The sequence below is a fragment of the Melampsora larici-populina genome, assembly GCF_000204055.1.
Source record: "Melampsora larici-populina 98AG31 unplaced genomic scaffold MELLAscaffold_12, whole genome shotgun sequence".
In the NCBI taxonomy this organism is placed as follows: domain Eukaryota; kingdom Fungi; phylum Basidiomycota; class Pucciniomycetes; order Pucciniales; family Melampsoraceae; genus Melampsora; species Melampsora laricis-populina.
Window position 1 is genome coordinate 1,631,193 of NW_006768776.1, and position 17,061 is coordinate 1,648,253.

At 39.7% G+C, this 17,061-nt stretch overlaps 4 protein-coding genes across 4 annotated transcripts; 2 read left to right on the plus strand and 2 right to left on the minus strand.

Moving 5' to 3' along the window:
* Positions 1 to 689: 689 nt before the first annotated feature.
* On the plus strand, positions 690 to 2,786 carry MELLADRAFT_35053 (uncharacterized protein; the record flags this gene model as incomplete). The annotated part of the gene is made up of 10 exons (XM_007408378.1): positions 690 to 750; positions 825 to 883; positions 957 to 1,002; positions 1,098 to 1,155; positions 1,236 to 1,350; positions 1,431 to 1,635; positions 1,699 to 2,040; positions 2,145 to 2,377; positions 2,451 to 2,531; positions 2,622 to 2,786. 10 exons carry the CDS (start codon positions 690 to 692, stop codon positions 2,784 to 2,786), a joined length of 1,365 nt encoding a protein of 454 aa, XP_007408440.1.
* A 2,405-nt stretch (positions 2,787 to 5,191) lies between these two features.
* MELLADRAFT_62083 (family 5 carbohydrate esterase) lies at positions 5,192 to 6,410 on the minus strand (the record flags this gene model as incomplete). Its single annotated transcript, XM_007408406.1, has 4 exons — positions 5,192 to 5,398; positions 5,503 to 5,622; positions 5,713 to 5,941; positions 6,031 to 6,410. The coding sequence occupies 4 exons, from the start codon at positions 6,408 to 6,410 to the stop codon at positions 5,192 to 5,194; spliced, it is 936 nt and encodes a 311-aa protein (XP_007408468.1).
* Positions 6,411 to 8,304: 1,894 nt separating this feature from the next.
* Positions 8,305 to 10,019, minus strand: MELLADRAFT_62084 (uncharacterized protein; the record flags this gene model as incomplete). The annotated part of the gene is made up of 7 exons (XM_007408405.1): positions 8,305 to 8,495; positions 8,562 to 8,669; positions 8,750 to 8,866; positions 8,923 to 9,033; positions 9,088 to 9,361; positions 9,463 to 9,765; positions 9,843 to 10,019. The coding sequence occupies 7 exons, from the start codon at positions 10,017 to 10,019 to the stop codon at positions 8,305 to 8,307; spliced, it is 1,281 nt and encodes a 426-aa protein (XP_007408467.1).
* Positions 10,020 to 15,506: 5,487 nt separating this feature from the next.
* On the plus strand, positions 15,507 to 16,652 carry MELLADRAFT_105255 (uncharacterized protein; the record flags this gene model as incomplete). The annotated part of the gene is made up of 6 exons (XM_007408379.1): positions 15,507 to 15,539; positions 15,573 to 15,588; positions 15,625 to 15,727; positions 15,818 to 16,162; positions 16,272 to 16,429; positions 16,495 to 16,652. 6 exons carry the CDS (start codon positions 15,507 to 15,509, stop codon positions 16,650 to 16,652), a joined length of 813 nt encoding a protein of 270 aa, XP_007408441.1.
* Between the last annotated feature and the right edge of the window lie 409 nt (positions 16,653 to 17,061).

Sequence of the window (17,061 nt, forward strand, 5' to 3'; positions counted from 1 at the left end):
GGTTTCGATTGGTCAAGTGATTGTTCTGATGAAAGGTACTCAAGTTTTGGGAGGTGGAACGATTTCGTAAACCGATGATTTCTTTTTCGAATTCTTTTACTTTTACAAGTAAGAATGGATCACATGTTTAATAGCATTAGATGTTTGATTGTTTTATGTATTTGTTTGTTTGGTTCTTTGGATAACTAGAGAAATCATGTTTGATTTTACATAGCTTGTGATTGTGATTAATTTTCTTTAAAGATGTTTGGGCCGGCCAAAGATTGGTATTCATGAAGATTGATGATGAAAGGGATCTGCAAAGATGGAGTGAGCTAATAGACTGCTGAGATCTTCAAGAGAAACATATTTGAGGTAAAAAGGGAAAGTGTTCAACATGTTAAGCTTTGTTGTTGTTGTTGAAGAAGAAGAAAGGAGAATGTGAAGAAAAGTACTAAAAAGAGAAAAGTAGAAAAGAGTTGAATGACAGTTGAGAGCAGTTTCAAATTCAAGTTTGATTGACTGTTTTAAAGTTTAATGCAGAAAGCAAACTGTATTATCAGAGACTGTGAAGTTACAGTTGCACAGCCACACTCACACTCACAGTCACTGCCATTCAGACTAAATTCACCGGTTGTTTACCTTTTCTTCTCTCCAACCAATTCAATACCAACTCATCAATCAAGAAAATCAAAATATCTATCAAGACAATGGCAGAAACTAATCAATCAACTCCAAATGATATCGGTCCAGATGGTGAAAAGATTAAAGGTTCATCAACTTTTCATTCTCACAACTACATCTTCATTTCTAATCAAGATTTTTTGATTGGACTGTTTTTCCAGATATGTCATTATACGAACTACTAGGTGTTAGAGGTGATGCAACTGATATTGATCTTAAAGTAATCTCAAATCATTCTTACACTCATTCTTATCTAGTCTGATTAAAATTTGGGTTCTTTTTTTCTTTTATAGAAAGCTTATCGTAAGGCTGCTATCAAATGGCATCCTGATAAGTTCAGTTGAAATTTTCTAACCTATTCATCAGAACATATATTCAGAACTAACGGTTTCTAACTCTAATCACTTCATTTCGTAGAAATCCTGGTAATGCAGAGGCTGAGAAACAATTTGTGTTGATTGGAGAAGCTTATCAGATTCTATCGGATCCTCAGTTAGTCTTTTTCTTCATACCAATCTCCATATTCAAACTCGAGGGTTCATGTTGAATCTTTTGGGCTTCATTCATCTTAGGGAAAGAGCATATTATAATAAGAATGGTAAACGTGATAATACTAAAGCTGGACAGACGCCACTTGAAGATCCTGGAAAACTGTTTGAAATGATGTTTGGAGGTCAAAAGTTCAGGGTAAGTTCTTTAGACTGCTTAGAGATCTTGATCCATCAAATCCTTATGATTTCTACTTTTCGAACTTCTTTTAAAAAAAGGATTGGATTGGTGAAATTTCATTAGGAAAAGATATTGGCAAAGCATTTGAACATAATACTACAGAAGAAGAAAGAGAAACTTTAAGAACTCAATGGGCTGCGACCAATGCTAATGGGACCACGCCACAAGATACGATCACACATGATTTAGATTCCTCTACTACTCCTGCTGAACCATCTGTGAATGCAGAAAGCGATGTGCGTCGTACACCTTCGATTGCAACTGGTACAGGAGGCATCCAACCTTCAGGAGCGAATGCAACGACAGCCACAACACTTGCTTCTGGATCATCTCAACCTACTACTACGCCACCCACCCCACCGACGCCGGTTGTGAAACCTAGTTTGAAACAAACACCGGAACAGAGAGCCGAAGCGGAAAAGTATGAACGTCAACGAAAGGAAGATACGGCGAATCGAGTGACAGATTTGACTAAACGACTTTTGGAAAGGATCAGACCGTTTGTGGATGCTAAGCAACCGGGTGAACCGGGTGATCCGGAAACTGAACGGTTTGCTCAGAGTATTAAAACTGAAGCTGAAGATTTGAAATTGGAGAGTTTTGGAGTGGAGTTATTGAAATTGATTGGAAGTGTTTATTTTACTAAAGGTACTATTCTTATTTTCATCTTGAAAGACCAAAATCAACTTCTCTCTAAGTCAAATCGGTTTCTGATTGATGAATTTCTTTTTTTTTGCTTTGTTAAATCAAAGCTACAACATATATTAAATTACATAGATCTAAATCACCTTTTACGAACTTTCTTGGATTACCATCTTTTTTTGAAAACACTAAACAGAAAGGAAAGATGATCAAAGAAGCTTGGGGAATGTTATCTTCGACTTTAGATGTACAAAGTGCGATGGTCGATTTAGAGAAAAGACAAGAGAAGGGTGAGTTACCTGAAGATGAAATGGAACAATTGAATAAAGATTTGGTGGGAAAGGTTTGTTCATTTTCTTTCTTGAGTATTGGGAATTGAAATGAAGGTGTTTGGTTGATTTGATTTTTTGGTTTAGTTGTTGTTGATTTCTTGGAAGGGAACTAGGTTTGAATCTGGTGCTATTTTGAGACAAGTAGCTGATAATGTACTTTCAAAGGTAAACATCATTCTCTTCTGATCTCTTTGCATTACACACCTTCTATGCGGTTTGGTTCATTGATGATCATCACTTGTTACCCTATTTTAGGATTCTCCATCAGTTACTGATCAAGTCTTGATGAACCGAGCTAAAGCTTTAATGATGATTGGAGCCATATTTAAAGCTGTTGAACCAGATGAGACAGATGAAGAACGAAGAGAGTTGGAAAGGTATGTTGATTTTCTCTTATCAGTTTACAATGCAATCGTCTGATCTTGTTGAGGTCTTGTGATTTGTAGGTTGGTGGCTGAAGCTGCTACAAAGAAGAAAGATAAGAAAGCAAAGAAATAGAAGATCATTAAAAATAGTTATCTATAACTTGTAGTAGATTCATTCCTGATTGAAGTTCATGTTTAGATTTTGAAAGAGATAAGAGATCTATATATATATAATATACCTAAAGAGAATTTATATCGGATTTGAACACTTTTGACCTGCTTTCTTTCTTTTTTGATGACCTTCCCTCTTTTTCCGCCTTCCTTTATCTCTTTCTTTTTTATATTTTTCTTTTTTTTTCTCTTCTCTATATCACTTTAGTTCATGAGTGCGTGTTTCTGATTTTCTTTTATTCATTTTTCTTTCTTTGATCATTTCAATGAATTTCAAAAACCCTGTATACAAACGTTGTGAAGATCTTTTTTATATGTTTTGATGATGAATGATGAATGATGATAAGAATGCTTTATAATTGCAACTATTGTTGATCATAATCCTTTACTTTGATTGAAGCTTAACTTGGGGTTTTCTTTGGATGTAGATATGGTAGGACCCCTGATATGTAGCACCACCAAAGCCCCGTTGTCTTGCTGGAGCCAAACTGCAATTTTTAGTAGATATGTTTGTTGTGAAACCTGGAGACAAAAAGCCAAATTTTTGGAATTTTTTTCCAAGGTCATTGTGCCCTTGGAGCCAAAACCACCTGTTTTTTATTCTAAAATTTTATGTGTGTTGTTTCTATGGAGCAACCCCATGTGGTCATACTGGCCAGTCTCAGAGAAAACTGAAGAATCACCTAGACACCCTGTTTTTAAGCACTTTTACTATCCACAAAGTCACAAGAAATTGCACACCAGCCAAAGCAAATCCTTTGACATGGATACATCACTCTCTAAATGTCCTTGCAAGCTGTCTGTAAGATAACAAAGAAAAGAAATTCTTTCTATTCACTTTGCCATTTTGGTCTTAAGAAGAATGGAAGTAAACTCCGAGGTACATGTAGTTGGAATGCAGAAGTACACTGGGAATTGAATATGTGACAGTGTGATCCAGCCAAATTCACTTGAATTACAAAGAAAAGTCTGAATCCACCACAGTCAATCTGATATAAGCTCTTCTTGGTACACATGTTATATAGAGTCATGCAAGGAAAAGATCAGATTTATGAGTTCACTCATACCAATCAGCTCAACTTGTGTGAAACAAAAAGAAACTTTTGAGCCTTCTGCTTCACATCAACTTGCCAAGAAATAAAGATGAAAACAAGTTTTAATGTATGAAGGTTGTGTACTTTATAAATTTTTGTTTCTAAAAATGTTCTTTTTTCAACCTTTTTCCTCCATTTCTTTTTGTTTCATCCAAAGAACTTTGAAATGCCCAAATCCAAGCTTCCAATGTTTGTTGTCTCCCTGGAGCCAAATTAGGCAAAATTTGGGGCATTTTTCCAATGTATGTGGTCAAATTGGAGCCAAAATGTGGTTTTTGGCAAAAGCCAGTGAATCTACTGAGAGCTAAAAGGGGCAAAAATTGAGTTTTGACACATTGGACCTTTATAGGGACTATCAGGGGTCCTGCTTTACATCATTCCTAAGGGCATGTTCACTTAGGGCACATTCACTTAAGCGATTTCTGGTGAGAAATCACATTCTGCAAAATTTAAAGTGTCCATTTGGTGCTGCATGTTTCATTTTTGAATTAAAGAATTTACAGAATGTGATTTTTTAATGCAAAAATGACACACACACCACCAAATAGACACTTTAAATTTTGCAGAATGTGATTTCTCACCAGAAATTGCTTAAGTGAATGTGCCCTAAGTATTGATCTCCTTGATTGCTTGACCTGTACTCAATTGTTTTGGATTTTAATGATCCTCAATGTGTCCATCAAATCATGGGTTCAATTGTGTTTGAAGGTTTAGATGGATTATATTGTCCAAGTATTTTTTTTGTTTATCTTCTTAGATTTCACTCTTTCTCTTGTTTACCTACCTTGGTTTGACTACTCAAAGTTACCAAGATCAGAGCTAAAAAAGTTTTTATTGTTTACACTCGAAGCATAGATCATTGCATATATCAATTTAGAGCTCTATTGAGAAAATTTATCTTAATTCATCAAGTGTGTTTGAATTGGCTTTATGATTGCAAACTTTTAGCTCGTCAATTCAGTGCCACATTATGGAGGGTGACATTGCTTTTTAGGTTGGGTGAATTGAAAACTATGAACGGGTTTGTACATCTTGCTTTATTTAAGTGAATGATTTGCTTATAATCAACGGGGTTTCTTTGATTGGTTACATTACGATTACTTTTCAAGGTACATATACAGACTTCAAGTTCTGCTTAAAACAATTAGAAAGCTAAACTAGAAACAAAAAAGACAAGTAGTGAAATCCAAAAGTTTCATTTGCCACCGATTCCTTTAAGTTTTCCTACAGCCCAAGTTTGAGCTTCTTTGAAAGCAGAAGAATTTTGATATGCTACATGAGCGACCATTGAACCAGATGAGGTACAAACGATATCATCAATATTACAAATATCTAGTAGTTTTTTTGAATATTTGCTAGGAATTTCAATGCCTTGAATCGAAGCTGATCCTAGACCGGTTTTCTAAATAGATAGTGAAATAGGTCAAAGGATCATTCAAGAATCAAATTATAGAGTATATGTTGATGAATACCGAAAATTGGTGATTAACAGAAACTAAAACTTACTGCAGTGCCTCTGTTGTACGGTTTACCAGGTTTCCAAACTGGGTTTCCAACAAGGACGATACCTACCACTTGTGAATCTGGAAGAGGTAACGCACGTATAGCTCGAGCAACAACGATGGCCTGAAAGTGTCAGGTGATGAAAAAGTCTGTAAGATAGTTTGAAGTTTGATTATGGGAATGATCAAGAGAAAAAAGAAAGATTGCACATACACCTTCAGAATAACCGATCAAGAGATAATGCTGTCCCGGACATTTTGTCTTTTGTTGATTTAGATATCTGATCGTGTCTTTCTCACCTTGGATTGGACCATTGATATAATCTGTAGCCGCGAGATATACTACTTCGTAGTTGCTTCCACCTGGTGCTTGACCCAGTACACCCTTAATCCATGCTGAGTAACTCGAAGGGTTAGTCTGAGATTCACCAGTTCCTCTTGCACTACGGATGAAACAAAATAAACACGATTTGATTAGAGTGATATAAATGATTTTTCGAAGTGGAATTTTCAAAGGGTCAAAGTCACTAACCTAATAATCACATATTTTGTACAACCGGGTCCACCAGTGGCCGGAGGAGCGCCTGCTTTACCCTTTCCATCACCAGCAGGAGGATTGCCTCCGCCGCTTGGAGGTTTACCGCCAGCAGGGGGTGAAGATTTACCGCCAGCTGGAGCTGGATGAGCACCGCCGTCATTGGCTGGTGGGGGAGAATTGGCCCGCTTGATATGTTTTTTGCTTATATTGCTTTCTGGAATTCCTCCCAGTTTGTCTTCAGTTCCGATCACATTCTTTGATGAGACCAGAGAGTTACCTATGTGATGATCAGAGCTAATGACGGCGGATGAAGTTTGAAAAACCAGATAGAATGTAAGAAAGAGATAAACTTTGAAGATATGGAAATTTAACATGATAGAATGCAGGATCTTTGAAGGAGCTTAGTAGTAAAAATTAAGCAAACGAGAAATGAGAAAAAGGTGTGTAAAGTGAAATTGTATTTTTTGAAGATTGAAAAGATAGAAAAAAGTAGAAAAAATTGATAAAAGTCCTGCCAAGGAAAAAAGATTGAAGGAAGTTAAGAAAAAAGATGTTTTAATCTTTTGAAATTATAGAAAGGTTAAGAGTGAAGATTGGTTTGGATTTATATACACCATTCGAATGTCTGACTCTTACGAATCAGATGAAAATTTGGCAAAGAAAATCTAGCAAAAGTCCCAGTTAAAGAGTATGTAAAGAATCTATACGGAGGTGAGACCTACAAATACTTCTTCACTGTCTTTTGTAGATCAGAGTCACCAACGTAAGCACCTGTGTCATTGCCTGGTCGGTTGTTACTAGCAGATACCCTTGTTTTAGAAAGGTGCTGATCGAATGCTTTTCTTGACATCAATTTGTTCGGCATATCTTGCAGGGGTCTTTAGTGATGCCCCAGGCACATCTCCAAACCTCAGCTTTTGTGACTGGGTGTATTTTTATCAGGAGGATACTCCGAGCGTATAGGTAGGGCGAGGAGGGGTCCGAATAGCCCTGGTCGGGTCAACTTTCTATACGCTCTTTGGTTTTCCGTGTGTAGTTGGGTTACAACTGATACAACGGCAAACTCCCTTTGTCATCAAGGTGGCCCGTTCCTCGAAGAAGTGAATTGGTCAAACATAGTGCCTTCTGCTCTTTTAACAGGGTTGTGTGGTGTGAATCAACAGCTGAGTGTGTCCATCCAAGGTCAAAGTCAATGTAAACTTAAGGTGAGGCAAGAGGACTTCAGGATCGACCAGAGTCACAAAAAGAACATATGTGGATGTTACCATCGATTTCTTCACAGCATGCCTTCTCTTCGCACTCAAAATGGGGAACCCCAACCATCAACACCAACATGCAAACCATCGCGCAGAGGACTGCGACAGCGCTGTGGCCGTGTCGTGGTCGAAGTGGCCCAAACCATCCCTGCGGTACAGCCGGGCCGCCGCGTTGGGTTCACTGCGGTTGCACCGGGCCGCAATCGCAGTGAGGAGACCGCAGGGATAAGGCATTCGACATATGTCCTTTGTATCAAAATACAAGTCCTTCGCATCTTATTTCAGCTAATATTGATTTGATATGCTCTTTTTAACCAATAAGTATGTGCCAGGAGGTGCCAGGTGCGAGCTTGTGTCATCTTTGTAGGCATCTTGTTGCTTTGACAGCGGCCAGCGACCAGCTACAATTCTGCCCGCTGCGACAGCGCGCGGCGATTTTTTCGGCCGCGCCGCCTTCGCAATCCGACGTTTAATCACTGCGACGACGCTGCGATAGGTTTGTCATGACGCTGCGGTGAATCGCCGCGCTATCGTTGTGAAGGTGGTGCGGCGGCACGCTGCGCGGCGTTTGCGTGTTGTCAACACGAATGCTCAGCTCAATTAAACGCTAGAGTTGGATTCCAAAGAAGAAAACAACCCCATGGTGAGCGCATCATTGATGACATCGGGTGAATGTGTAGAGTTTTTGGTTTATTGGTTTGATAAATTGCTGATTGGCCATGGATAAGGGCAATGTTAGAACACAAATTAATGTCGAACATCATTAAATCAGAGAAAAAGTGAAGAAATATGTGATATCATCGTTCATGCATACGCATACACAGAGGATACACAGGAGGAAGACTGTCAAATATCAGGGGGTGGCTTCACACTGGATCCCTGCACAACAATTCATAGCAATCGACCCCTCCCAATTAAGTTTTTCGCAATTATTCAAGTTTTCCAGGTTAAGAACCTTGATTAACTCGAACATTCTTTATTCCACTCACGATGAAAGCAGAGGGACTTTCTTCTACCCTGAAGCTGACAACTTTGACACCAATCCACGAAATTCATGCGGTACTCTGACCATGTATTTTGCATCAGTTCGCTTGCCTTTGTCATGGGAGACATGTACTGTTGCTACAAAAGGTGAATTTCCGTAACGTTTGGCTTTACTTTCCTGTTCATGAGCTACTTGAAACATGTCTTCATCTGCTGGATCTAAGGGTCAGAGTCAGGTGTTAGTATCAAGAATCATAAGTATTTTCAGGTGATGATTGTACTCACCATCACCCCCTATCAAAACGAAATCCGGATGCTCAATATTCTTATAAATTGATAGGACAGCCTCTCTCTTGCTTAAAGTCTTGTCCTTAACCTCCACGACCATATTTCCTGGACAGTCCAATTGGAAGAGGAAAACATTGAGACAAGAATGTGGAAAAATTGGTCGCGTGTCGTTCAATGGAACTTACCAAGGATAGTCTTCAATGGTAATCCCTCCTCTGCAATAGCATCATCGAGTTGGTCTTTCAATTGTTTTGCGCGACTGTTGTACAAGCGGTCGATTTCATCCTTTGCTTGCTTACGGGCTGAAGTTCAACATGTTAGATTGAGATTTCAATCTTTGACTGTTTTTTGCACTTACGTAGATCTTCTGACCTGTCTTCTAGAGCCACATCATACGACTCTTTATAATGGTAGGCTAATCCGAAGTCTTTTTCCTCGATCCACGTGGTAGGAAGCGAAGAACGCCAACCTAAAACGCACTAATCAGATTGTATCAATTTCATTTGAGAAAATAAGATTTTACCTTCCATAATCTCCATGATTGTATCAAGCGATCCTCGATCAAAGTCCTTCTCTTCCCATTCTCCAGAGTTAGGATCACGTGTAGCTGCACCATAAGCAGCTTTCAATCCTAGATTTTCAATGTGACCAAAATGTTTCTGTAAAAATCCTTGATCTCTTCCAGAAACCAACCAAACCAGATTATTTTCCTCTGAGCTGAGTGCTTCCAGATCATCTAGTACTTGTTGCGATGGTGTTGCTGCTTTCGGATCGTTCACAAACTCACGGAGAGTTCCCTTGAAAGCAAAATTTAATTAGTGCAAGAAATCCTTCGTCTCTAGGCTTGGTTAACTGGGCTTAAGAGTTTAGCAAGGATATCTGAAGGAATTTTTCTTACATCATAATCAGAAATAATCAATCGAGTGCCTGTTGACTGTCTGTAAGCCTCGACGACGAGGTCCGGATCCAATGTCTTGTGAGATGAACCTAGACAGCGTTTGGTGATGGTAGTCTGTTTTATTCTCTCAGACGGAGCGGGAATTTTGCATGCCAGCTTGTCATTTTTTGTGAGGGCCAAGCCGGGTTTTTTGGGGTTAGATCCTTGTGACAGCGACTTTGCGCGTTCTTCTCCGGTCCGAATTGCTGGAAATATAGCCCGAGTAGAAGGTCCTTCGGATTGAAATATTTTTGGCTGGTTTCCCTAAATGAGGAACAAGCTACTTTAATTCAACTCTAGAAAGAAACCTTTCACAATTAAGGAGAACAAAGATGACCCACATTTTTCAAAACAACTCGCTTATTTGTCATAAACGGACGCCCATGACTTAAAGGCTGATTGTGGGCTAAGGTTGGACATTCTTTGGTAATACTAGATGAAAAAGTTCCAGATACAGTGAATATATGGGCATTTAAGATGACCGATAATAACAACTGAAAAATGGCTCTAGAGTGCATGGTGAATTTATAATCAGACTTCAGGAAAGGATGAAAAGGGATCAAACTATGAAAATTTCTGGATATATCGACTGTATATATCTATCTGGCTCCTTGTGAAATTCTCAAGATCAATCGAAATGATGTTTCGAAAATAGAACCTATTGCTTTAGGAGGATAAAGGAAGAGTTCAAATCCGTCCTTGCTTTATAGCATTTGCGCAGGACCACAAATAGCGCCGGCTGAGTGCCTTTATCTGGCTGAAGCCAAAATGTTACCTTTGACCAGGATGCTCGTTGTGAAACCTGGTACCAAAAGCCAAACTTGGCCTTGTCCTGACTCCTCCCGGTACCAAACGCAATCCTTACATAATTATGTGTCATATGTCTATATAGATACATCTTGGGTCTCGCTGTGTATTCCGTTCTGCTCAGCCGGATCTTCCCCGGCCTGATGATGGTACTATGCTTCTTTTCCCAAAATCCCAAGTGGGGTGCGTGTAAGCTAAGATAGAATACATCCGACGCAGCAAGATGGACCTGGCCATCGCCCCCAAAAATACAGAGCGAAACAAGCTATACACACCTCGGCAAGTTTATTGGGATGAGATGCGCCGTTTCTCGTCGCTTTGCAAGTGACAGCGGCTATGAAACATACTATTACGAGGAATATATCTGGTTTGAGATATTTGGGAGTTCGAATTTTATGAGCACATCGATGCGTAAGCTCACTCCCTCAGGTAAACATTGCAAAGCGATTCTTTCGACTAAAAAGATATCTACAAATTGTCCATCTAGATCCTAATTGACCTTCCTTTACTTGATTCGGTTGTGCTCCCCCCAGCGAATTCATAGGCAGACAAGAAGCTGTCAAACCATGGATACATTTTGATGAGCGCAGTGATTTAGAAACAGCGTCAGAAACGTGTCCCTTCTTAGATATGTAGCTAATCATAGAAAGTGTGTGATGCGAAAGCAGCAACAGTTTGAGAAAAAGTCTGCTTCCCTGCACCGGGCACCCTACCCCTCCTCCAATCCAAACATATATGAGCCAGATGGACCTGGAGGGCTTCATTGAAACCACAAACCTCGGCTAACAATATATTATTTATATATATGGTAGAAAAACGGCCATTTTCGGCTAACCGGCCCGTCCGAAAAAAAGGCGATGCTGTCTTCTAACGTACGGTAGAACTCGTAAGAGAAGACAGCATGGCGATGGGAATCGCGTCTATTGGACGTATAGCTTCCGTGCTTAGAAATTTTCATCTTACTGAGCCTTGAACTTGTCTCGTGGATTTTCTGAAAGCAATAAGTCGATTGAAATCTCGATCCTCTCGATTGCTGGCCCCTCTTTCGGATGCGCTCCGTATTTTGACCTGATTTCAAGTTTTGGATTTGGTTCTGATTAAGACCCACGATCAAAAGGGGTGAAGAACTTGGAGTCAGGATTTCAGGGGGCCTGTGCTTCAAGTTCAGACTCACTTTACATAATAGTCTCTTGGCGGTGAATGAGGTTGCGCGCGGTGGATGAGCTTGGGTCAGGTGTTGGTCCGAGAAAGTAGAATATCAGGTCACGTCTGAGCTTTAAACAAGCCCGTTGTTTCCAGATGCTTTGTGAAGAAGGGATTCCCGGTCCTAAAGGGCTTTGTTTGATTGAGAAAAAAGGTCTATCTAGTTTCTACGGGGGCAATTCCTGCAATGCAGCTACATAAAAGTGATCAAGTCAAAATACCTAGTCGCTGTTCAATTCACGGCTCAAGAAGCTTGTACAGTAATCAAAGCGTTTTTGATATGGCCTGTGTTTTGTTTACAAACCTTCAAAGAGAATAGTTACTCAAAAAATGTGAAATTGCCAAGTTTGTAAGTATGCTGGCGTGTGCTATAGAGCATCCACTAGGGAGTACAAGATGCCAATTCGAAGTAGACCAATGTATCTTTTGGGAAAGTGTGAGGGCCAAGTCAGACTCGGAAGTATCTAATATTTCTCCCTGGTTTTCGGTATCTTTCAAAAGGGTGAGCATTCACGTGAAGCCACAGATGTTGAAATCAAAGATTGGTGGAAAAATTACTGAGGCACTGGCTGCCAGGCTAGAAAATTATGACCGTGATGGGCGCGGATTTGGCGGAGAGAGAGGCGCGCCTAAACAGCAGGGGGCACGCGGACGCGCGTGTTGAGCAAAAAAACATGCAAAACATTAAAAAAATCTTTTCAAGGGTCAAGGCTGTGACAAAGCTCAAACAAAAATCAGGACTTGGAAAAGCTGTTTCAAGTCACGATAGCCATGATTTTAAGATAAAAATTACAGAAAACTTTTGTTGAAAAGACAGTTTACGGGTCTCAATACTCTGAAGAGCAATCATTAGCAACAACATCTCAAGTGGGGCTCAATTGAAGGGATTTCTTTGCCTTGAAAGTTACATAGAACAACATGACAATCTGATAGGCTTCCTCTAGCCCAAGATTTGGCCCATGAAGACCTACACTTCAAATTTTACAAGTCTTGCTTGTGGGCGCGCCATCCCCTGTTTTTGAAATTATTTGACACACCTTTTGACATGCAATATGTGCTGCACCCACCACCTGAGTCCCAAGTCATGCTGTGGGCGCACTCTTGTTTGAAGGAGTGTGCCTAGGTGCAAAAGCGCAAGGGAAACTGTATAAAATATCATGGTCAAGTCAAGTCAACTGTATTTTTTTTCAAACAAAATTCATACATTATTGACACACTTGCATTTCTGGGAGAAGACACTGACAAGTAACATCAACCCAGTGCAAGGAAAACCCAATGAATATTATTGGAATAGGATTGATCAATCTTTTTAACATGCAGCACACCCAAAACTCCTTGACACTAACCTGTCACAGCCTGCAGAATAACAAGGTGACACTCTCCTACATATTTTGAGCTTTTGGGGTGCTCCTGGGCAAGCCTGCCTCCAGGATGTGACTCCCAAAATTGTCACAGTTCCCCAAGTCCAACCTTCCAATTGACAATGCTTATGTGAAAGTATGTCCATTTTGATATGGCATATTGACCTGCACCCACCAAAGCCTTCTTGTAGAGGCAGGATACAATCTGCATACAAGTCTTAAAACCAAGGCCTTTGTAAGGATGCTCAGGCGGTTAGAAAGTGTAATATTTCTTACCCAACAGGGGTTTTACACCTAAGATGATGAGGGATTTTTGGACAGTACCAGGTTGGGGCATGCCTGTTGCTGCCACAACTGCCAAAAGTTTCACTTATAAAGTACTATAGCTCACCTGTCAAGTATAAGAACATCAACAAGAAAGAAAAAGATGCAAGGAGGAAAATAATAGTTCACCATACAAATTTTATGGGGTTCATCTATTTTACTATGACCCACCTGTCCAACATAAGAATATTCAAAGAAATGAAATCTAACAAGCAAGCAAAAAATAAAGGATAACTATATGGATATGCTTGGAGTCATATATTTTTCCACAACAACAAGCATCTCTTTCATCCTCAACAGAGTTCAATCAGCCAGATTTTTTTTTTTGGATTTTGGTTTTCCCTATGGTTCCACCATATATAAAAGTAAGATTAGGAGTATTCAGTACAGTCAAACCTCTGAAAATTGCAATCTGGTCCTCAAATACCTGGTCTCCTCTGATATATGGTTGAATTTTGGTCTGCCAAGTTAGGCTACCAGCATGGATCTTGACTCTGGATTTTGGTAATCTCTGTTATCTGGTACAAAAGCTGTCCACCAAGAGCACTGGATGTTAGAGGTTTAACTGTATTGTGTTCTTCTCTGATAGGATGGAAACCAATAGGTATTTAGTCTGTCTGAGATGAATGATATTATAGATTTGGGTGATTTACTGACACATCCTGAACTAGGGCTGTGACCCGGACCCGGCCCCGTCCGGCCAACTCTGCCCGAGCAATCTCACAGCACTCACAGTACACGCCCCGGGGCCGCCAAATCTAACAGAGAACAAGGGGCAATTGGGACAACCCTGACAGTACTGTCAGGCCTTTCAGTGACCTGTCCCTTCCCCATGAAATTTAGCACAATTCTTTCACTCTTTGTTTCCGCCACGTCACATCCCCAATGAAAGCTTGGCGAGACCTTTCATTAACCACACCTCCACCTAATCAATCACCACGTCACCCCAAGTCGACTGGAACCGCAATGCCTCCCAAAGACCCACATTCAAATCTCACTTTCAACACATGGACGAATATAGATCAAACTACAAGCACAGGGGCCAAAATTGATGCTCACAACTATGTGAGCGTTGTAGACTTTCCTGAAGTCTCCAAAAAAGATTCATTTTGTTTCAGAATCATTCAATTCATGAGTTTGGCAGTGTTCAGGCGATCAGGCTGTTCTGCTCAGATTTTGCTTGGCATTGCTGGAGAATGCTCATTTTTATCATGGATGAGCATTCTTTGGGCTCAGTCTCTGAGATGAGTATACAGGATCCACTCATGAGACATACTCAGAACAGCTCAGAACCTCTCCAAGATGGAAACATACTCATTTTTTTTCACCACCCCTTCCCAATACTTGTCAGCACTACACCACAAATTTACCCTGCTTTTGTTGAAATCTGGTTTGCGGGGTACCCAAGAATTACGGCCGGACCCCAGCTCAAATTCCGCGGGTTTTTGAGCAGAGACCGGTTTTTTGACGGGTTGAGGAATGTATCTCCAAGTACGGTTGGTCAACCCCTGTGTGAGAAGTTCGCCAACAGCATCGACATCAGCAGATACAAACCACAATCATCATCACCACTTGAATCTAATCAATCTTTCTCCAATCAACATTCAATGACATCTACTCATCATCATTCAGTTTGGGATCAAGTCTTAACTATTACTAATCCTAACTCATTTGCTTTTGATTGTTGTTCTGATTTAGATCATCATCAACAACTCTTGGATACATTATGTTGTTCAAATGAACTTTGTTTAACATTCTCTGATTATTATCAATCTTGTGATCAAATCGATTGTACTAATCAAATCTCAAATCAACTACATCAAAATCAATCTTCTTCATCTGATTCTCAATCTCAATCTCAATCAAAGCTTCAAAAACCTAAAACCGATTCAATCACATTACCCATCTCTTCAACCTCAGATTGATTCTGCTGTAATAATGGATATCCACCCTTGCCTAACTCAACAATCAGTGCCTCAATTGTATACCATCTTCAACTACTTCTCCTGCCAAAACTCAAAGTCCATCTCAAGTTTCTATTCAGAATCTGATCAACTCAGTTTCATCTGGATCAAACTCAATCCCACAAACTCCAATCATCAATCCATTGGACTCTTTGAGGGAAGATATCATTTGGATTGTCAAGGAACTCGAAGAACTTGAACGTATTCCCTTTGATCGTTCTAGAAAGCTCTACAGTATTGACTTTTACTCTTCTCAGTTTACATCAGATGTTGCTGTTGTGAAGAACCTACACCTTGCGACAACTCACCCACTCATCATGTCGATTGAGTAGAAGTGGGTTATCCAATGAGTCAAGACCAATTGCATTGTTTTTGTTCTGTAAGTTTTTGTTTCTCTTCCTCTGATTCATAGATGCGATTTGATAACTGTTCAGAAGATTGACCTCTGGTTTCTTTCACACTAGGTGGGCCTTTGGGGACCGGTAATACTTTACTTACCAAGGCTTTGGACAAATTCTTGTTCAATAGTGGAGATGCAATCTGCCGAATTGATGGGAGTGAATACTCGTGAGTTATGTGTTAACTGCTGGATTCACCATAAAGCACCATACTGATTGACTGCACACTTTTCCTTCCTTTTGTGATTTGTTATCTCAGTGAGAAGCATAGTGTTAGTCGCTTGATTGGCTCTCCGCCCGGTTACGTCGGTCGCGAAGAAGGAGGAACCTTCACTGAATGGGTACGAAGGAAACCTTACAGCATCGTATTGATTGATGAGATTGAGAAAGCCTCAAGAGAGTTTACTGAATTGTTCTTACAAGTCTTGGATGATGGTCGATTGACTGATAGTCAGGGAAGAGTAGTCAGCTTTAGAAATTGTCTGATTGTAATGACGAGTAATTTGGGAGCTGTATACCTGAATGAGACGCCTGAAGATGGACCGGTACCTGAATCGGCTAAGATTTTGGTTCATAGTGCTATTTGTGCACACTTTGCTCCTGAGTTTATTAATTGGATTGATGCAGCTATCATAAGTGATTTAGGCTTTTTTTTATCAAGTGCAGTGATTATCAGATGGATATTTTGCTGAAAAGTTTTCTCATTTGAACAGATTCTCAACAAGCTTGGATCAGCACAAATCCGATCAATTGAACGTCCGATTGGCTGAGATTCAAAAACGACTGTACATCAATGGAAAGGATATCACTTTGGAAGTAGACGATAAGGCAAGAGATAGCTTGGGTCTAGCTGGATTCAATCCACAGTATGGTGCAAGACCACTGAATCGAACCATCAAAACAAATTGTTACATCCCTTGTCTTGTATGATCTTAGAAGAAAGAATTAGGGATGGAGAAGTGGCGATGGTAACAGCTGATTGGAGAGCTAATCAAATCTTAATCAGACCTAATCATGATGCTACTTCTATGGATATTGATGGGGAGATTGACGGCTTGGAGGATGATGATATCAAGATTGAAGAAGTTGATTAAACTCTCACTGCGTGTTTTGAATTGATACTTCTTTAACTGAACCTTGAGTGATTTTAACAAATCAAAAAAAAACTAAAGATGTGACAGAATGGATGTGAGTTGTCTTTGCTGTTTGTGAAATCATCAGATTGAATGTTAGTTTTGTTTGAAGTGTTTTGTGTTTCTCTTTACTAAAAATCTGAAGTGTTGTAAATATTTTATTTTCCCATATAATTATCAACGCAAATGAAAACAATCTGATTATTGGAACTTCAATTAATTCTTTGATTTTGGTGGAATAAGGAATCAATACCACCCAAAGATTTCTTTGTGAACCATTAGGATTCCAGTACAGATATGTACCAGTTGGTTTATTAGAAAGATTACCTCTCGCATTTTCAAAGATCAACTTTTTTGTCTTGTGAGGCCA